This window comes from Adiantum capillus-veneris, chromosome 16 (assembly GCF_014529385.1).
Source record: "Adiantum capillus-veneris isolate H3 chromosome 16, ASM1452938v2, whole genome shotgun sequence".
Lineage (NCBI taxonomy): Eukaryota > Viridiplantae > Streptophyta > Polypodiopsida > Polypodiales > Pteridaceae > Adiantum > Adiantum capillus-veneris.
In genome coordinates this window covers 56,894,239-56,910,893 of record NC_140946.1, presented here as the reverse complement: position 1 = coordinate 56,910,893, position 16,655 = coordinate 56,894,239, and the positions used below count along the sequence as shown (strand labels likewise).

The 16,655-nt window shown below is 47.9% G+C and overlaps 1 protein-coding gene across 5 annotated transcripts in view; it reads left to right on the top strand.

Moving 5' to 3' along the window:
- LOC147439088 (protein GID8 homolog) overlaps window positions 1-14,957 on the top strand; it is a 50,378-nt gene extending 35,421 nt beyond the window's left edge. For all 5 annotated transcript variants that reach the window (XM_086485018.1, XM_086485020.1, XM_086485019.1 and 2 more), the window contains 2 exons: window positions 14,356-14,512; window positions 14,591-14,957. In XM_086485018.1, coding sequence (XP_086341144.1) covers window positions 14,356-14,512; window positions 14,591-14,712 — 279 coding nt within the window. In that variant the 3' untranslated portion in view covers window positions 14,713-14,957. The remainder of the gene's footprint in view (window positions 1-14,355; window positions 14,513-14,590) is intronic.
- The last annotated feature ends 1,698 nt before the right edge of the window (window positions 14,958-16,655 follow it).

The following is a 16,655-nucleotide window of genomic DNA, read 5'->3' as shown; positions in this document are numbered from 1 at the left end:
AGCGCCTTTCTGCGAGAATTCTTCGATGAATGCTTCAAACAGCTCCTTTAGAGTCCCAAAATCCTGTCTTTCTACTGAGTCAAACCATGTAGCCATATCATCTGCAAGAGTCGGTCTGAATCCTGCAAACAGTGTCGCAAAATTTGAAACTTCCTCTGCTCTAATTACTCATCCGAAAGCCGCTACGCGATCTTTCGGATCTTTATCTCCGGAGTATTTCTTGTTTACCCAATTCTGGATCTAGGATGGTCTAACCCGTCGATTGTCTACAAGTGTAATCATAGACTTTCCCAATCCTTCTCTCGCTGTAGGCCTTCTACTATGGTTAGGTTCTTCTTCGAAGAGATTGGTCGTTCTCTTGGAGATTGGTCCATTAGGGAGATTCACTTGAGGAGGCATGTTTGCCATCTTTGTGATCATTTCATCTCTCGTTATCACTCTAAAAGGGATTTGGCTCTCTCTTTGGAATTCTCGTAGGGATTCTTGTGTTTGGTGGGGGTATCTGTGGTCCTTCATTGACCAAATATCTACCTCTTTCTAATGCATTCTGTGGATTTGTGCTTTCTACAGCTCTGTATTGTCGTTTATACTTGTCAACAACTATAGATTTCCATTGATAGTCGACTCCGTATATATAGACATATAAGAGCTTGTAATCCGTCAGTTGTTTTGGGTATGGCTTTGAGCACCTATCAAGGTTGACCTCACCGCCGTCAACGTACCTATACAGTCCTTCACTCTCATGATCTTTCATCTAAAGTCTCAACAAAATTGGTCTTTATCAATTGCAAGTTTGGAAGATTCATTACGGTTTTGAGGCCTTAAGCAATGTTTTTTTGAGCATTGACCGACAATGAAGGACCCGGAGGGCCTTTGATTGTTGTTTAGGGGCTACACTGAATCTTGTAGAGCTACTCTGGAGCTTCATTTTGATGAAAAAAGTTTTTGAATTCGATATTGGGAGCTCAATTTATGGCCAAAACAATCAACTTGTACCTGGAGACTTCATATGCGTATGATGTCTACCGACTCGGAATTGCTCCAAATTTTAACTATAGACTCTCCTTGATGTACTCTAACCACTCAAAGTCTCAGTTTGTGATCTGACACTTTTAGACAGGTCTATCACTCCTTTTTCTGTCTGGTTGCTTGTAACTGCCCTTGAAGGGTAACTAAGCCAAAAGTGATCTAAATCAAATGAAACTTGGTCTCTAGGCCTATCTTGTGATGGCAAACACTTCTGTAAGCTCATATGCAAGTTTTGGCTTCAAATTTGGGGCTTGAGATATCATATGCGTATGATGTCTTTTGTGTCAGAATGAAGTGAGTTTTATCCCAAAGACTCTTTATCACGCAAGCATCTCTCAGCAACTTTTAGAATTCAATTTCAACACTTTTTGTGCAAGTGATGGTCAATACAAGCATGAATCTTGCCCAATTTTTGTCTCTCGACACTTTTTAGCCCAAATGTGCTCCAAATGCAATGAAATTTTGGCTAGGGACTTCTTTTATGCTCCCAGACACTTAGGGTATACTCAGATGTCTGATTTGCCTAGATCTATCCTCTAAGACATCATACGCGTATGATGCCTTTTGGCTCAAATTTCACTTCTGCTTCTTCCCAATGTGCTACTTGATGCATACAACAAGAATATGTGCTCAAAAAAAAAAAAGGCTGTCAAAATTGCTCAAAATCACACTTTTGTACCTTTACCTTCTTGAATTTGCAAAAATCTGTCCAAATGAGATGAAAATTTTTGCAAACAAGCTTAACACATCATTTCCCAACCTCTTATATGGTCAAAAGTTCAATTGGACTTTCAGATTTTGACTTGAGACATCATACGCGTATGATGTCTATGTGCTCAGAATTGACTTAAACTTGGTCTCTAAGCTTGTCTTGTGGTGCTAAACACCCTGATATGCTCTGATGTCAACTTTGGTCCCTAAAATTGCCCTTTAGACATCATACGCGTATGATGTCTAATTGGTCAAAATGAAGTGAAATTCACTCCAGAGGTCCTCACTACACTGGTAACCCACAACAACTTTCAGAATTCAAATCCAACACTTTTTGTGTTAGATATGATCAATTCAAGCATTCAATTTGGCTAGATTTGTCTTATGGCCTTTACAAGCCCAAAAATGCTTCAAATTCAATGAAATTTGGCCTACTTGCTTCCTAATTGCTCTAGATCATAAGGATGCACTCTGATTTATCTTTCGATCTCAAATCTGGCCTCTAGGACATCATGTGCGTATGATGTCTAGGTGGTCAGAATGGAATTCTGTTTCTATCCCAAGTGCCCCTTGATATATACTATATGAATATGTGATTACAACAAATTTTGGAAATCAAAGTTGCACAAAATCATCACTTTTTGACAAGGAAATCCCTAGAAAGAGTAAAATCCCCTTAAAGCTCAATCTATATACCCAAATGAAGTGAAACTTGGTGTATATGCTTAACACAAGATGGGTTTAATGCCAAAAGTCTCATCGCATTGGAGATTCGACTGCACCATTGTGCTAGGCTCGGCGAGAGCTACACAACAAGCCAAGCATTCCACGCGGAACGGAGCAAGCGCGCTAATACATCTACGAGTATTTGAGGCTGTAAGTGTATCAAACGATTTCTGTTTTCTCCGTGCAAGTAGTCGTTAGAATCGTGGCGACATAAGTTACGTATAGATACTCATAGATTTCAGTTTTGGGCACTTTCGAAATTATGCTCCATCTTCATACCTGTTTTCCGTAGATGGGTTTGGAGTGAGGATTTTGAGTGTAGAGGCTTGGGGATAGGTGTATCCTAGTGAGGGGATGGTGTTCCGTAAGTTTCGTACGATTTGGTGAGTTTTTTTTTTGCGTTTGTGTTATGTGGGTTGGGTGGTGTAGTTGAGAGCAGTGAGATTCCTGATTTAGGTTTAGTTGGCCTTCCAGAGTGTTGTATGTGTGGGATGGTCTCAGCCTGACAAGCTAAAGAGATTGCCTCCGTGCACCTATCGTGTCATCTGTGTCCTCGATTGACAGTATGTTGATCTAGGTAGTGTTGCATGCACTTTATAGGTGGTGTGATTCGCTCCCGTAACATTGGCGCCGCTGCCGGGGACACAAGGACTTGAGTAGGTAATCCTATTAACACTCGTGTGATAGTTGCTTGTTTTAATTTCGGCTAAAGAAAGCATTTATCTTAAGTGGATTCGGAAGAGGGTATTCGGAGATCAAGTGGATAGCCAAGAAGCGTGTGTCTTGCCGAGGATCTGCGACTAGATAGATTTAGTTAGGATTTGTAGTATTGGTTGTAGATTAGAGTAGTCGTTGGTGGTCGAGTGATTTGTGAGGTGATAAAAGCGTTGTGTGGCAGTGAAGCGTTTTTGTACTCATAAATGCAAAACCCCATATGACGTGTAGGAGTAGCTTTAGGTAAGTGATCTGATTTTGATCTAAAGCTATTCATCACTGATCTATTTGTTGAAGATCACTGAAAAGTCTGATTTTGAGGGTAAAAATGCAATAAATAGATTTGTGTTGACATTTTTTCATGGTTAATTGATGCTGTGCATATAAGAGGGCATGTGCAAGAGGTCCGTGTAGAAAAACTGCAATTTTGTAAACTTGGACATCATACGCGTCTGAAGTCTCAAGACGCATTTGAATTTTGGAGATTAAATTTGAAAAATCTGACTGCACCAGAGTGTTAACAAGGGGAGTTTTACCCTAGATATACATTGAGACTAGAGTTTTGACCAACTCTTGACACCCAAAAGGCAAAAGACGGAGTGTCGCAAACAAAAAAAAGAGAGACTTGTGATTCTGAGCATATTTTTGCATGAAAATTAGTAGACGTTCTTGAAAACGAGTGTTGGAGACTTGGGGGTGTTTCTGGTTAAATTCTGGCCAAAAATCTATCAGCAGACATCATATGTGTATGATGTCTGAAGGGTGATTCTGGCAGCAAAAGTGACTTTGATTATGATAAAGTTGTTGTTACAAAATGACCTAGGTACCTTATATACTAAGGCTAACATAGGTTAAACCTAAAATAGAGTTCAAGGGGTAAAATGGCTTTGTATTTACAATGTGGAAGTGCCATTGCACCCCTGCTTCTGCAACTAGAATAGCTACTCATTACAAATGATGTTTATAACCATGTTCGGCAGCACTTCATAACTCTCAAAAAGTAAGGCTTTGTTGAGTTATGTCGTATTGTTAACCCATGGGTCAACACTCGCTGTTTCTATGCTTCGTCCACTTTTTCTCATCCTCACTGGAACTAGAGGATGACTAATTGTCAGAACTCTCTGAAGTCAAAGAAAAATGTGGGTATCCTTGAAATGACCATGCTTCTTGGATTTGCTCACCCCCTTGAAATTCGATTTCCGGTTTAAATAACTGGGGGAATCTGCAGATTTCTTCTTCCTTTGTGAGTGCTTTAAGCTTTTCATCAATTGGTTTTCCTTCTTTTCAAGAGCTTTGTCAAACTCTTTCTGCGAGTACAATTTTTGCTTTTTTGCACTCTGCTTTTTCTTTAGGCTTCATTACGATGGCGAAAGCTTCATTACGACGGCCTTTCGCCATGTGGAGCGAAGCTCGTCAAGCGTGTAATTCTTCAAGTGATTCACATATTTCTTACGTGTGTCAACCTGCAGTTGACGTTTTTTTTTTTTCCTCGAGAAAAAGATCCTTCTATTAGTTAATGAAAACTGCCCATAGGGCTACATCCACCTCTACGAGAGAGGGCTACAACAAGCATGATGGGGAGACTCTCCCAATGAAAAAACAGCATATATACAATGAGGCTAAATCAAGAGATGGGAGGAGGGAAGAGCCACACAGGTGGATAGTAGTGCCATTTGAGCACCCCCTGGACTATGGTGTAGAAAGGCCCAGGGCGCCAGAGTCGAAGAAAAGCCTCGCGGCGCTCCCGCATGCGGTCGGAGCTTCCTTGTAGTCCCTCAAGCTGTCCTCTGAGAGTATGGATCAGCTCTAGCCAAAAGGCACGAACAGTCTCTGGTGGTGGCACAGGACGAGCCTCAAAGATGCGGAAACAGCGGGCCCGCCAGATGAACCAGAGAGCTAGGCCGCTGATGAGCTCCCAACACTCCTCTCTCTCACTGCACCACTCCTGTGGAGTAATCTCTGTAGCAGGCTGGAGTGTAGGTGGCCCCCCCTGTATCACTATCATCCTGCTGGTGGAAGATAGCTCAAATTGAAGTGCTGGGCCCGTGAGGGTGGACCAAGCCGTTGCCCCCCAAGTGTACTGTCGAGCCGTGGAGAGGGCAGGCATCAGCCGAAGAACACGTAGCCACACCTGCTGGGCCGAGGGACAGTCCCAAAGACAGTGACGTTGACTCTCCACCAACTGGTCACAGGCTGCACATGCGGCCGAGAGACCACTATGCACAAGCCAGCTCCCTACTGCTGTGGCTTTGTGTGCAACCAGCCACTGGAACAAGGTGACTCGCCTCGGCTGTCTGGAGTCCCACAGCCTCTGCCAAAAAGCTGCCAAGAACTCGACTGTGAGGCCCTCCTCCTGCCAATGATGTGTTGCAGCGGGGCGGGCCTCTCTTTGTGCTGCAAGTATATGACGTCCAAGCCGAACAGTGTACTGAAAGAAGGGGACTCCTGGGCGGTCGGCAGAAGAGAAGGGGTCCCTCCATAGCCACCCACCAGGATCCCACTGTACTCGTGCCAGTGGACAACACTCCCAAGCCCATAGCCTCCAGTGTCCAGTCTCAAGAGCTGCTGGGTCAGGGTCTATGAGGCAAGTCCTCCCACAGATGCCCACAACTCGGATCCTCTGGAAATAGCACTCTGCTACCTGCGGGGCCTCTACTGCAACTCGCTGTAATCGTCCCCCACCCTGAAGCTCGAAGAATAGGGCTGGAACAGTCTCTGAGCAAGCCCTGACTGAAATGAGAACCTCCTGTCGTGTGAAGGCTCCCATCCACCGGGGTGCTACAGGCTCGAGAGGCGTGAGCCACTCAGCTGGAACTGACTCTGAGATGTCCTGACACATGCTTTGCACCCCTCTCATGCCCTGTAGCTGGACAGCCTGCACCTCCTCTGACAAACCTGTGAACTCTAGCCAGTCACCTAGAGAACACGCTGGACCTGCCGCCATGGGACCCCAAGAAACATGAGGCCGACTCCCAACCAAGTGGCCTCTCTGAGTGCTAACCATGGGGTTCCAGACGAGGGGCTGCCGTAGGCGCTCCTCCGTGCACGTCGGCTGTCTCTGCTCTAGGCCACGCCGTAAGAGCTCCCAAGATCGAAGCAAACTCACAACGAATCTGTCCTCCAGTCTCCTGCTCAAACCAACTCGGCGTAGCTCTGAAAAGATCCATCTGGTCGAAGGTTGCCAAGGGCCTCCTGACTGAGGCACCCTAGCACGAAGCCTCTGCAACAAGAATTCCTTCTAGGGCTCCTCGCCTGGAAGAAGTCCTCTGACGACAAACTTCCCAAGAAGGGCTCTGCTCTGCTGTGCAGGATCAATGATCCCAAGCCCTCCCTGAGAACAAGTGTGATGACCGACCAAGCCACCTTGACTCGGGCAATATGAGTATCGCGACCTGACCAAAGGAAGTTCCTGATCAGCCTCTCTACCTGGCTGATACAAGAGCTCGAGAAGATCCAGCAAGAAGTGATGTACCACATAGTCGCCAACAACACCTGGTTGGCAACTACTACTCTACCAGCCAGCGAAAGTCGTGCTGAGCTCCAATGTAACAGCTTTCTCCTGATGGACAGGAGAAGAGGAGCAATCTGCTGCTCGGGGGACAAGTCCAGACCAACCTGACAACCCAACTACCGAACTGCAGTCCCTGGAGGAATCCACCTGAAACCCTCTCCTGGCATCCAATCTGGCACAAGAGCACTGCCAACCGAGAAAGCCACTGTCTTTCTCCAGTTGATCAATGCGCCCGACGCACAGCAGAAGGTCTCCAAAGCGTGCTCACATCTGTGTAGATTGGCCTCCTGGCCCTCTAAGTACAAGGCTGAGTCGTCGGCAAACTCAGCGTCCAGAAGCTCATCTCCCCGTATAGGGAGTGCTAAGCCTCTCAAACCAACCTGCTCTGACACCAAAAATCTGCTCATCACCTCCGCATAGAAGAGAAAGAGAAAAGGGGCAAGAGGACAATCCTGTCTGACCGAATGTGTGAGCATGAAGCGCACACCTCTACCTCCTGCCAATAGCACCTGACTGTGAGCCTGTCTGTACAAAGCTGACACCCCTCTGATCCAAGCATCTGAGAAGCCCATCCTGCGTAGCGTGCCCTCTAGAAAGTCCCAGTCAACTCTGTCGTATGCCTTCTCAAAATCGAGAAGAAGAATCACAAGGTCCTCCCCACGGAGCCGTGCAAGGGCAGAAGCCTCCCAAAAAGTGAAGATATTGTCAAGGATACTGCGTTCCTTGACAAAACCTGTCTGAGTCCCATGTATAAGGCTCTCAAAAAGTGGCTGAATCCTCAAACTCAGAGCCTTGGCAAGAATTTTGTAGGCTGAGTTGAGAATGGTGATGGGGCACCACTGTCGAATCTCATCCAAGGAGCCACCCTCCTTTGGAATGAGGTAAATCAGGCCCTCACTCATGCTATCCGGCATCACTCCTGTGTGCAAAATGTACTGAAAGGCACTACAAAGATCTGGGCCAAGCAGGTCCCAGTACTCCAAGAAGAAGCTGGGAGTCAGCCCATCCTCACCTGGACAGATACCACGAGAGAGAGGGCCCTAAGAGCCGTGTGCAGCTCCTCAAGCTGAAGAGGTATCTCTAGCCTCTGGCGCATCTCCTCAGTCACAAGACAAGGCATCTGTGCCCAAACCTGCTCCCTGCATGCATCCTGTCTCTTTGACTCGGGCTTAGCCGACAGTAACTCACGGTAAAAGTCAGTAGCAACTGCACGCATATCCTCTGGCTCACAAACAATTGACCCATCGGGTCTCCTCAACTGATTGACCTTGGCATGCGAGTGCCGAGGTCCCTTTGTCTCAAAAAAAGCACGTGTCACTCTGTCACCCACCTGAGTCCACTGAGATGCCTGTCGGTGAAAGGCAAACTCATGGCACCTCTCCTCTGTGCAAGCAAGCTCGTGTCGAGCCTGCTGTAACTGCTCCTCCAACCATGGACTGTCTGGATGCTGCTCCTGCATCCTCTGTAGTGAAGCAATGCCTCGTCTGAGACGCTGCTCCTCCTCTCTCGCTGCAGCCCGTCGAGCCAGAGACTCCTGGAGAAAGAAGTGGCTAAGCTGAGCTAGGCCCGAGGCCACTGAGTCTGCAGGTGGAGCCTGGTTGTCCATGCCCTCTGTCCATAGAGCCTCGACCCTCTCTCTGAGTGCTGAGTCCAGCAAGACCCGCTCTGGGATGCGAAGCATCGTGCTCCCACTCCTCTGCCTGTCTGCCACTGTGAGGATCACTGGTGCATGGTCCGAGAAGGATGTCCTTGCCAAGATGCCCACTGACCCCCCCAAGTCATTGACGTGGTCACTAGTGTAGAAGCGATCTATGCGCGATAGATTCACTCCTCCCACTCTGCGGTCCGATCTAGAGAAGGCAAGACTCTCTGGAGGCCTCACAAAGCCAGAATGCTGCCATGTGTCCGAGACCGTCAAAGTCATACACAACCTCTCCCAAGCTGCTAACTCGACTCCATGCACAGTAGCATGGCTGCCTCCGATCCTGTCAGAAGGGTCCTCCAACATGTTGAAGTCCCCTCCTACATACCACTGGTCAACCTGTGGCAAAGACTCAACAATCTGTGACCAAAACTCTGCACGAGCACTCGCCACATTGGGCGCATAGATGTTCAGGAAACCCACAAGGCCACCCTGAACTTGCATAGTAATCCACTGAGCCCTGCCTGGCACAATAATCCCTCTGCCCACAATGGCCTGCTGCAATGAGTCCGCAATAGTCATACATACCCCACCCTAGATGCCTCCAGGTCCAAAAGCAGTTGACCAAAAGGTATCATAGCGTCCACGCAAAATCTGACCACATCGCCGAATGCGGCTCTCAGACAAATGGTGCTCCTGAAGCATAAGGAGATCAATCTCTCCTCCCACAAGGCAACGCTGAAGCTCCTGATGCAATCGGCCCCTCTGTCGCTGAAACTGAGGCCCACCTAGTCCCTGCACGTTCCACGAGACGATCCTCATGGGGAGCGAGAGAGAACAGATGCTGCCGCAGCAGCAAGATAGGCTATCTTCGAGGCTGGCTTGGATGGGGAGTAATCCGCATCCGAGCGCCCTCTAGATAGGCGAGACTGCAGTGAGTGCCTGGTCCAAGCCCAAGCAGAGCGAGCCGTGCGTAAAGCAACCTCCTCTGTCCAGGAGTCCTCATGAATGTATACATAGCAAGGCAAACACTGCGTATCAGCAAAAAAGTACACCACAATGTGTCTACATCCTGCTGAGTCTGGGGGTGTCACCGCAAACTTGGCCAGTGGCCACAAAGTCTGCAGCAAATCTGTAACGCCAAGTTCTCCCATGTGGTGAGAGAACTCCAGAACCTGTGTATGCAACCATCCCACCACTGAGTCGAGGGACCACTCTGTCTCAGTCCTACCACAGAGGGGGAAGGAGAAACCAACTGTTGAGTCCAAGGCCTCTGTCCCCCTAGCGGCAAGGAACAAAGCGTGGACCCTGAAGCAGGTTGCCTCGTGGTCTGTTGCGGAATCGCCGAGAAAGCGAGTGAACCCGTAATCGAAGAAATCCCAACGGCGTCGGAGGTCAATGCTCGTCAGACCACGAGGGATAGCTGCAGGGGAAGATGTCTTAATCTGCAGAGGGGGCTGTAAGAAGGGCTGACCCTCTCTTGCTAGGCGACTCGTGGCAAAGGCGCTGCCAAGAGATCTCCTAGTTGCCGGCGAGGGACCAGTCTCTTGAGTCGACTGTGGTGTTGGAGCAAGAGGAGGGGAAGAAGGAGCTGGGGGGGGGGGGGGGGGGGGGGGGGGGGGGGGGGGGGGGGGGTGGGGGGGGGGGTGGGCGGAGGAGAAGAGAAGCGGGTGGGGCGACAGAGACAGGGGGGCAAGGTGGGGAGTGGGCGGGAGCAGAGGGCGGGGGAGGGGATGAGGAGGAGGAGGGAAAATCGGAAGGCGGAGCGGTTGGCGAGGGTGAGGCGGAGGTGGAGGCTGGTGTAGGGGCTCCTCCTGCTCAAGAGGACCAAAGCGGTTCCCCGTGGGGACCCACTGCTGCTGAGTAGGCACCTGAGGGCCACTCTGAGTGCCAGGCTGTCTCTGTGGCCCCTGGCGTCGATGGCCACGGGCTTGCTGCCACCCCTCCTCCGCTGGAGCCCCAAGCTCGGAGGGTGGCTCTGAATCTGTGCGCGCTGTCGCTGGCTGTGGCTGCGGCCCAGCCTTGGCAGGCTGGGGTGCGGGTCGTGGTCTCCTCCGTGGACAGGCCTTCGCTAGGTGGCCCATCTGTCTGCAAATGAAGCACTGGTTCGGGAGACCCGAGTACTCCACACTCTGTATAAAACAACCCCCACTCACCCGAGGCAGAAGGATGACCTTCGGGAGCGTGTGGGTATCTCTGACCAAAACTCGAACTGAAGGGATGCCAGCCGCCTTGGCAGCTACTGATGCTGCCGTACGAGGTGTCTCCAGGACAGTCCCGAGGCGGACCCAATCCTGGAGAGAAGTGGAAGGTACTCCCTCCGTAAACCCGGAAAGCAGACTGAGATGGGATGTCGGCCTCCTCTACTAGCACATCCGAAGTCGGGTCAAAACCATGTCGTCACTGTCGAAAGTGGGAGCGTGATGCTCGGATGGCCAATGGACTCATAGCTATGACCTTGGAGGCCATCTCGAAAGTCTCGAACTCAATCTGGTAGCACCCCCGTCCGAGAATCTGGACATCCAAGATCTTGCCCACCTTTGCGAGGAGGCGGGCCTGGAGAAGGTCTCGCAGCTCTCCTCTGCTAGGACGGGTGCCGAGAACCTTGCAGATGACAGAAGTTGCCTGCAAGCGTTCTACCTCTGCAGCAAGGCTCGCTTGCTCTGTCGGCGAAAGAGCAAGTCGAATGGTGGGCTCAGCGGGGTCGGGCGAGGGGGCTTCAGGCGAGTCCCTTTGAGGTGGAGCTGGAGCCTCCATCTGTGTCTACTGCTGAGTCGAAGAAGCGGGCGGTGAAGAAAATCTGCGAACGAGTACGCCAAGCACTTGTCCAAAGAGAAAGCGTTGCCGAGCCAGGTGCAGAAGACCTTCGGGAGCGAAGAGGGGGGGGGGGGGGGTGGGATGGTGGGACGGCGAGGGCGAAGTGGGCAGCCGGGTAATGTGCGGGTGCACAAGCGGCAGCGAGCGGGGGGATGGGGTGGGGATGGCAACGCGAGAGGAGGGCAGCGGGCAGCCTTTGGGGCGGCCCAAAAACAGGGGGGGCAGCGGGCGGGCTGTGGGGCAGCGCGCAGGGGCAGCGGGTTGGGGGGGGGGGAGGTTAGTGCGCAGGGGCAGTGCAGGGGCAGCGGGTGGGGGGAGAGGGTAGCGATGGCGCAGCAAGGGGGGGGTGAGCAGCAGTAGCGAGCACACTCTCCAAGCTAAATTCCTTAGTCTTCTTTCTCTTCTGCAGTTGACGTTTGTACTCCGCTTTGTAGAGATTCCTCTCCGGAAATTTACCAACATTTCCGGACTCATTGGTAAATCTTCTTCCTTTGTGAGTGCTTTAAGCTTTTCATCAATTGGTTTTCCTTCTTTTCAAGAGCTTTGTCAAACGCTTTCTGCTAGTACAATTTTTGCTTTTTTGCACTCTGCTTTTTCTTTAGGCTTCATTACGACGGCCTTTCGCCACGTGGCGAAGCTCGTCAAGCGTGTAATTCTTCAAGTGATTCACATATTTCTTACGTGTGTCAACCTATAGTTGACGTTTGTACTCCGCTTTGTAGAGATTCCTCTCCGGAAATTTACCAACATTTCCGGACTCATTGATAAATGCTTATTCCTTTAAGAATCTCCGTTGATTTCATATGGTCCCCTGCTTGGATTTTTCTTTTCTTCATCTCCCTACAAACCAATAGTCGGAGAGGTGTCGTCTGTCAGATTCTCCGTGAGAACTCATGTGTGCTACAGAGAGGATCGGATCTGATACCATTGTTACATGCTTGGACGCTCTAAGCGAGAAATCATGAATAGAAACTGCAAATAATTGAACTGAACTTGAATAGAGAGAGAGAGAGAAGAGGAGAGTCTACATGGAACGGTGGAGTTCCATGAACTTCCATCCCTAGATGCACTTGCCCCAAAGATTGGCGTGCCTTTTGGTATTTCTTTATGATTGCTTCGCAAAGGTACAACTCCTGGAGGGTCCAACTCTCTCAGAGACTCGCGTCCAGATGCTCTCTCGGAGTGGCCTCCTAGGTCCTTATAAGTAGTACAAGGGATGCCAAAAAGCAGAGCTCCAAAAGCATTAGTTCTTGACACCCAAAGCATCTGCTTCCAAAAGCTTGCGCTAAAAACTGCCCAAAACAGCCGGCGCAAATTGCGGAAATCTTTACAGCCTGCCACATTATCAGTAAGTGCGATTTACGGAAATTCAGCAAGAGTTCAAGCGTTTTAGGCCCCTCGGCCGGTGTTCTTCAAGTTGGTAGGGTTAGGTTTTTAAACTTTAACCCCTTAGGCCCCACGGCCAAATCTTCATAGTTCTTCTGGGTTCAGTTCTTTTGTTAGAGTTTTTAACCCCTCGTCCTCTCTGCTAGTCCTTCCATTTTCGGCACGCCATGTTACCTACTTGTGACATTTTATTGAAAGCAAATGCTTTTCAGGCATTGTTTTTAAAAGAGACTTTTTGAGTTCCTTTTTTTTGAAGGCCAAGTGCCTATAAATACGAGGCATACCTTCATCATAAAATAGAGATCAGCGTGTGGTCACACAACAGTAACTCTCTTGATCAATCAATAAAGAAATACAGCACGAGTATTTGACTTGAGTGCCAATACGCTCTGAAAAGAGACTTCGCCTCTTTAGTATCGTCTACAAGTGCAAAGTGTTGATTCTCGCCTGTGTTAAGTACAAGATTGAATAATCCGACTGGCAACTGGTTCTAGAGTCAATTTCACGTACTACTTGCTTTAGATCTTGTGGTTCCATGTACTATGGATAGGATTCACTCTGAGAGGGGTGAGATATTTGCTCGTGCAATGTAGACGGAGGAAGATCATCAGTAGTTGTCACTCTCTATTCTGATGGAGTTTCTTCAGATGTTTTCTGCAGCACACCTATGACAGATCGTGGTTGTAGCAGTTCTTTATGGATCCCCATCATCGGATACTTGCTATCTCAGTAGGTTAGGTTGTCTAGATATCTCATTATCTTGGAGCAACATAGAGATTATGGCATGTGTAGGCGACCGAAGGTGCATATTTCGAATTCTTCCTTGGAGGATGAAGTATTTGTGAGTAGGCAAATAATCCAAGTAGCCGCAGTTTATGCCATTACCTTTCAGTTGTGATGCTATATCTTGGAGCAGTTAGCAGCAGTAGCTTCTGTGCCAGGGGTACTCCTTCGAGGGCATGTCTCATCTCTGCCTGACTTCTCCATGATGGCACTAGAATATGCAACTTGCTTTCAGCATCTATTGCATTTCCCAGATCGTGCCCCCCCCCCCCCCCCCCCCCCCCCCCCCCCCTTTTCAGATGTCCTATCTCTTTGATCTCTTTGTTCCACCGTTGCTTCGTATGTGTATATGACATTGCACATGATAAAACACCAATATACAGTGCCTTATACACCTCAACAAAATGGTGTTGCTGAAAGGAAAAATAGGTCACCTATGGAGAGGGGTGTTCTCCTGTAGCAAAGGATCCTACAAGATTCAATTCCATTGGAGTTCAGGTGTCCACCAGATTGGAGATCTGTCCATCTTCCGCTGCCTATTCTAACACTTGCCACTATACCAAATTTGTGTTTCGTCGAAACAAGATGAAACAAAACATGTTGAACATGTAACAACGAAATGGTCGAATGTTTTTATTGTGACCATGATTCCATGCAGCTGTCTACAGCAATGGCAGTCTGGGGGTGAAGATGCCACAGTGGTAATTTCCTTTCAGTTGAAACATTTGAACGTCTTGTGTGTTTCTCAGCATCTAATATACGAGAAGTCGAGAACCACATATGCCTTCTCATTCTAGGAGTTCAAATGATTGTTGCTTCAAGAGATGTGCATGGTCTTTGTTAGGACGCAGGATTTTTTTATTTTTTTTTCCCATCCATGTCCATTTATGAGGTGTTAGCCTCATCAACTTTGTTTGCAGACAAAACTCTCAGATGTTTTTATGTAATTCATGTTTGTGAATATTAACTATGCGAACAAGTTGTATGATCTTGTGATTTCTGAAGTGTCTCATTCATTGTCTGGTGGTTTTTCCAGCATGCTTTTCTACAAGAATTGGAGCGTACGGTTGCCCTTCTAGCATTTGAAGACACTTCCAGTTGTCCTGTTGGGGAGCTGTTAGATGTCTCACAGCGCCAAAAGACAGCAAGTGAACTCAATGCTGCTATTCTTACCAGCCAAAGCCATGAAAAGGGTAAGTGCTTGAGGGCATGTTACTTGATTGATAGGTCCCGTCATGGCTACTTATGGTGTTTCATTGTGTCTTTTATAGATCCAAAGCTTCCTGGATTATTGAAAATGTTGATTTGGGTTCAGAATCAGCTCGATGAAAAAGTTTCGTATCCTCGTATAAATGATTTTGCAACTGCTGCATTGGAGGACTCTGTCTCTTAGATTCTTTCATTTTCTCAATCTGGGCTTGGAGTCATATGTTCTGCGTTTTTATGTGTTAAAAGTGTCTGGACCTTTGTCTATGATACAATGTTATCATCTGATAAGGGGCTCCATTCAGATCCGGATAATACATCCATAGGTTTACTTGGGCCCTTGCAAAGTTGCCCAATCTAGTCCTGCACCCTATCCTTTTTGTATATTAAAGGAAACCGATGTGAAGAAGGTGTCATGACTCCTGTTCTTCTTGTCGCTTTCTGCAGCATTTTCTTTCTTTTTTTTAAATGTGGGGGGGGGTAGGGGGGTTGCACTTGGTAAGGTCATTGAAGGATTGTCTTTAGAGCTTGATTTCACGATGGTGTTGCTGCTGTAAATGATTTGAGAGTGGACCCACCCTGTTTGTGGGGGATCTCTCTCCATATTCCTTGAGAGAGGAAGACGTCTTGGATGGTTTAAACTGTAATTGCTGGTGAGCTCAATCCTACCCCAAAGGTTCATGGCCTTTTGTCCCACTTAATCTAGACTTGTTGATGAATGAGAAAATGATCTAGTTTTTATGGTCTCGCTGGTCATGTTGGAAGAGATAATGTTCAAGTTAGCTGTAAGATGTTCGTGTCCCGGTTTTGAAGTTAAAATTTTAAGTGAGAGGCGAGTTTAAGAAAAAGCGCCAGAACTGAGCTAGTATCTGCTGTGTCTTTGCAGTAACGTTTCATGAATGAATCTGTCGAGCATCTGTTTCTGTTGTTTTAGATGAATATGTGACGTCACTTTGGTGTTTCACTGTTCGTTCACACTTTTGTGAGTGATGCTGCTAGGGGCATAGCAATGATACGTGCATCATCCAGCACAAAATTGTTGATGGGCATACAGGGCGATCGGGCCCTGCCAGCAGCCCCTGTCCAGCATTGTTTATTTCATTATCCATCAATTATTGTTTATTTCATTATCCATCAAGACAATAAGGAGCTCCACCATAGTTGCAGTGATTGCAGAGGTGCTCCACCCACACTGTGCTCCCTCTTCTCTCTTTCACCTCTCCTTGCAGGCGCACCGCTAGCTAGCAAGTGGTGCATGCTATTGAGGCTATACTCGAGTACACCCAAGTGCATCCTATCGAGGGTAGGCATTTGTAGGCTCTGTAGTCAGGGGGTTGTCCACATATATGATTGCATATATGTATGCTTAGTGCAGTTCTCTCATATGCGAACGAAAGACTTAGTTTGAGGACTTACTTTGTACTCCATAAGGGGAGCTTCACTTTGTCGTAGTGTTTGTAGAGATGATCCACCCACTCTTGCTTTGTCCTCTCCTCTCACTCTCTCTGAGGATTGGAGGCTATTGGCCAGCAACCATGATTGACCTTAAAACTCACTTGCTCAATCTTATTCTTTCATCAAGTATAAATAGAGGGAGCTTTACTATGCTGCAGTGCCTCCAAGGTGCTTCACCTCTCTCTCTCTCTCTCTCTCTCTCTCTCTCTCTCTCTCTCTCTCTCTCTCGCTAGTAAGACGTAAAGAGGACATCTTTTTGAATCAGGTTCAGTTTATATGAATGTGCAGTGGTGGGAGCTGTGTATGGCACTTTATGCTTCATGTTTTGATATGATATTTGGTAGTTTATGATTTATTGTTGTCATTGCAAGCTGTTTATGGTGTCTTCAGTGTCATGAGATTGATGCTGTTTTGAGATTCTGTTCGTAGAGTTTCCCGTGTTTATGCTAGATGTATGTGTCTGACCTCATTTATGTCTGAGATTGAGTGTTATCAAGGCAGGAGCTCTACCTTTGTGTGGTCGTCATATTTGTGCTTCTAAGCAGTTTGGTGTAGGTACATATATGCCTTCGGTGCATACATTTTGCAGTCTGTGATGGTGGTTGTGAGTTTTAAAAAAAAAGTCCGTTCATGGAGAGCGTTGGTATCTTTGCACAGTGGACAGGTTTATTTCGG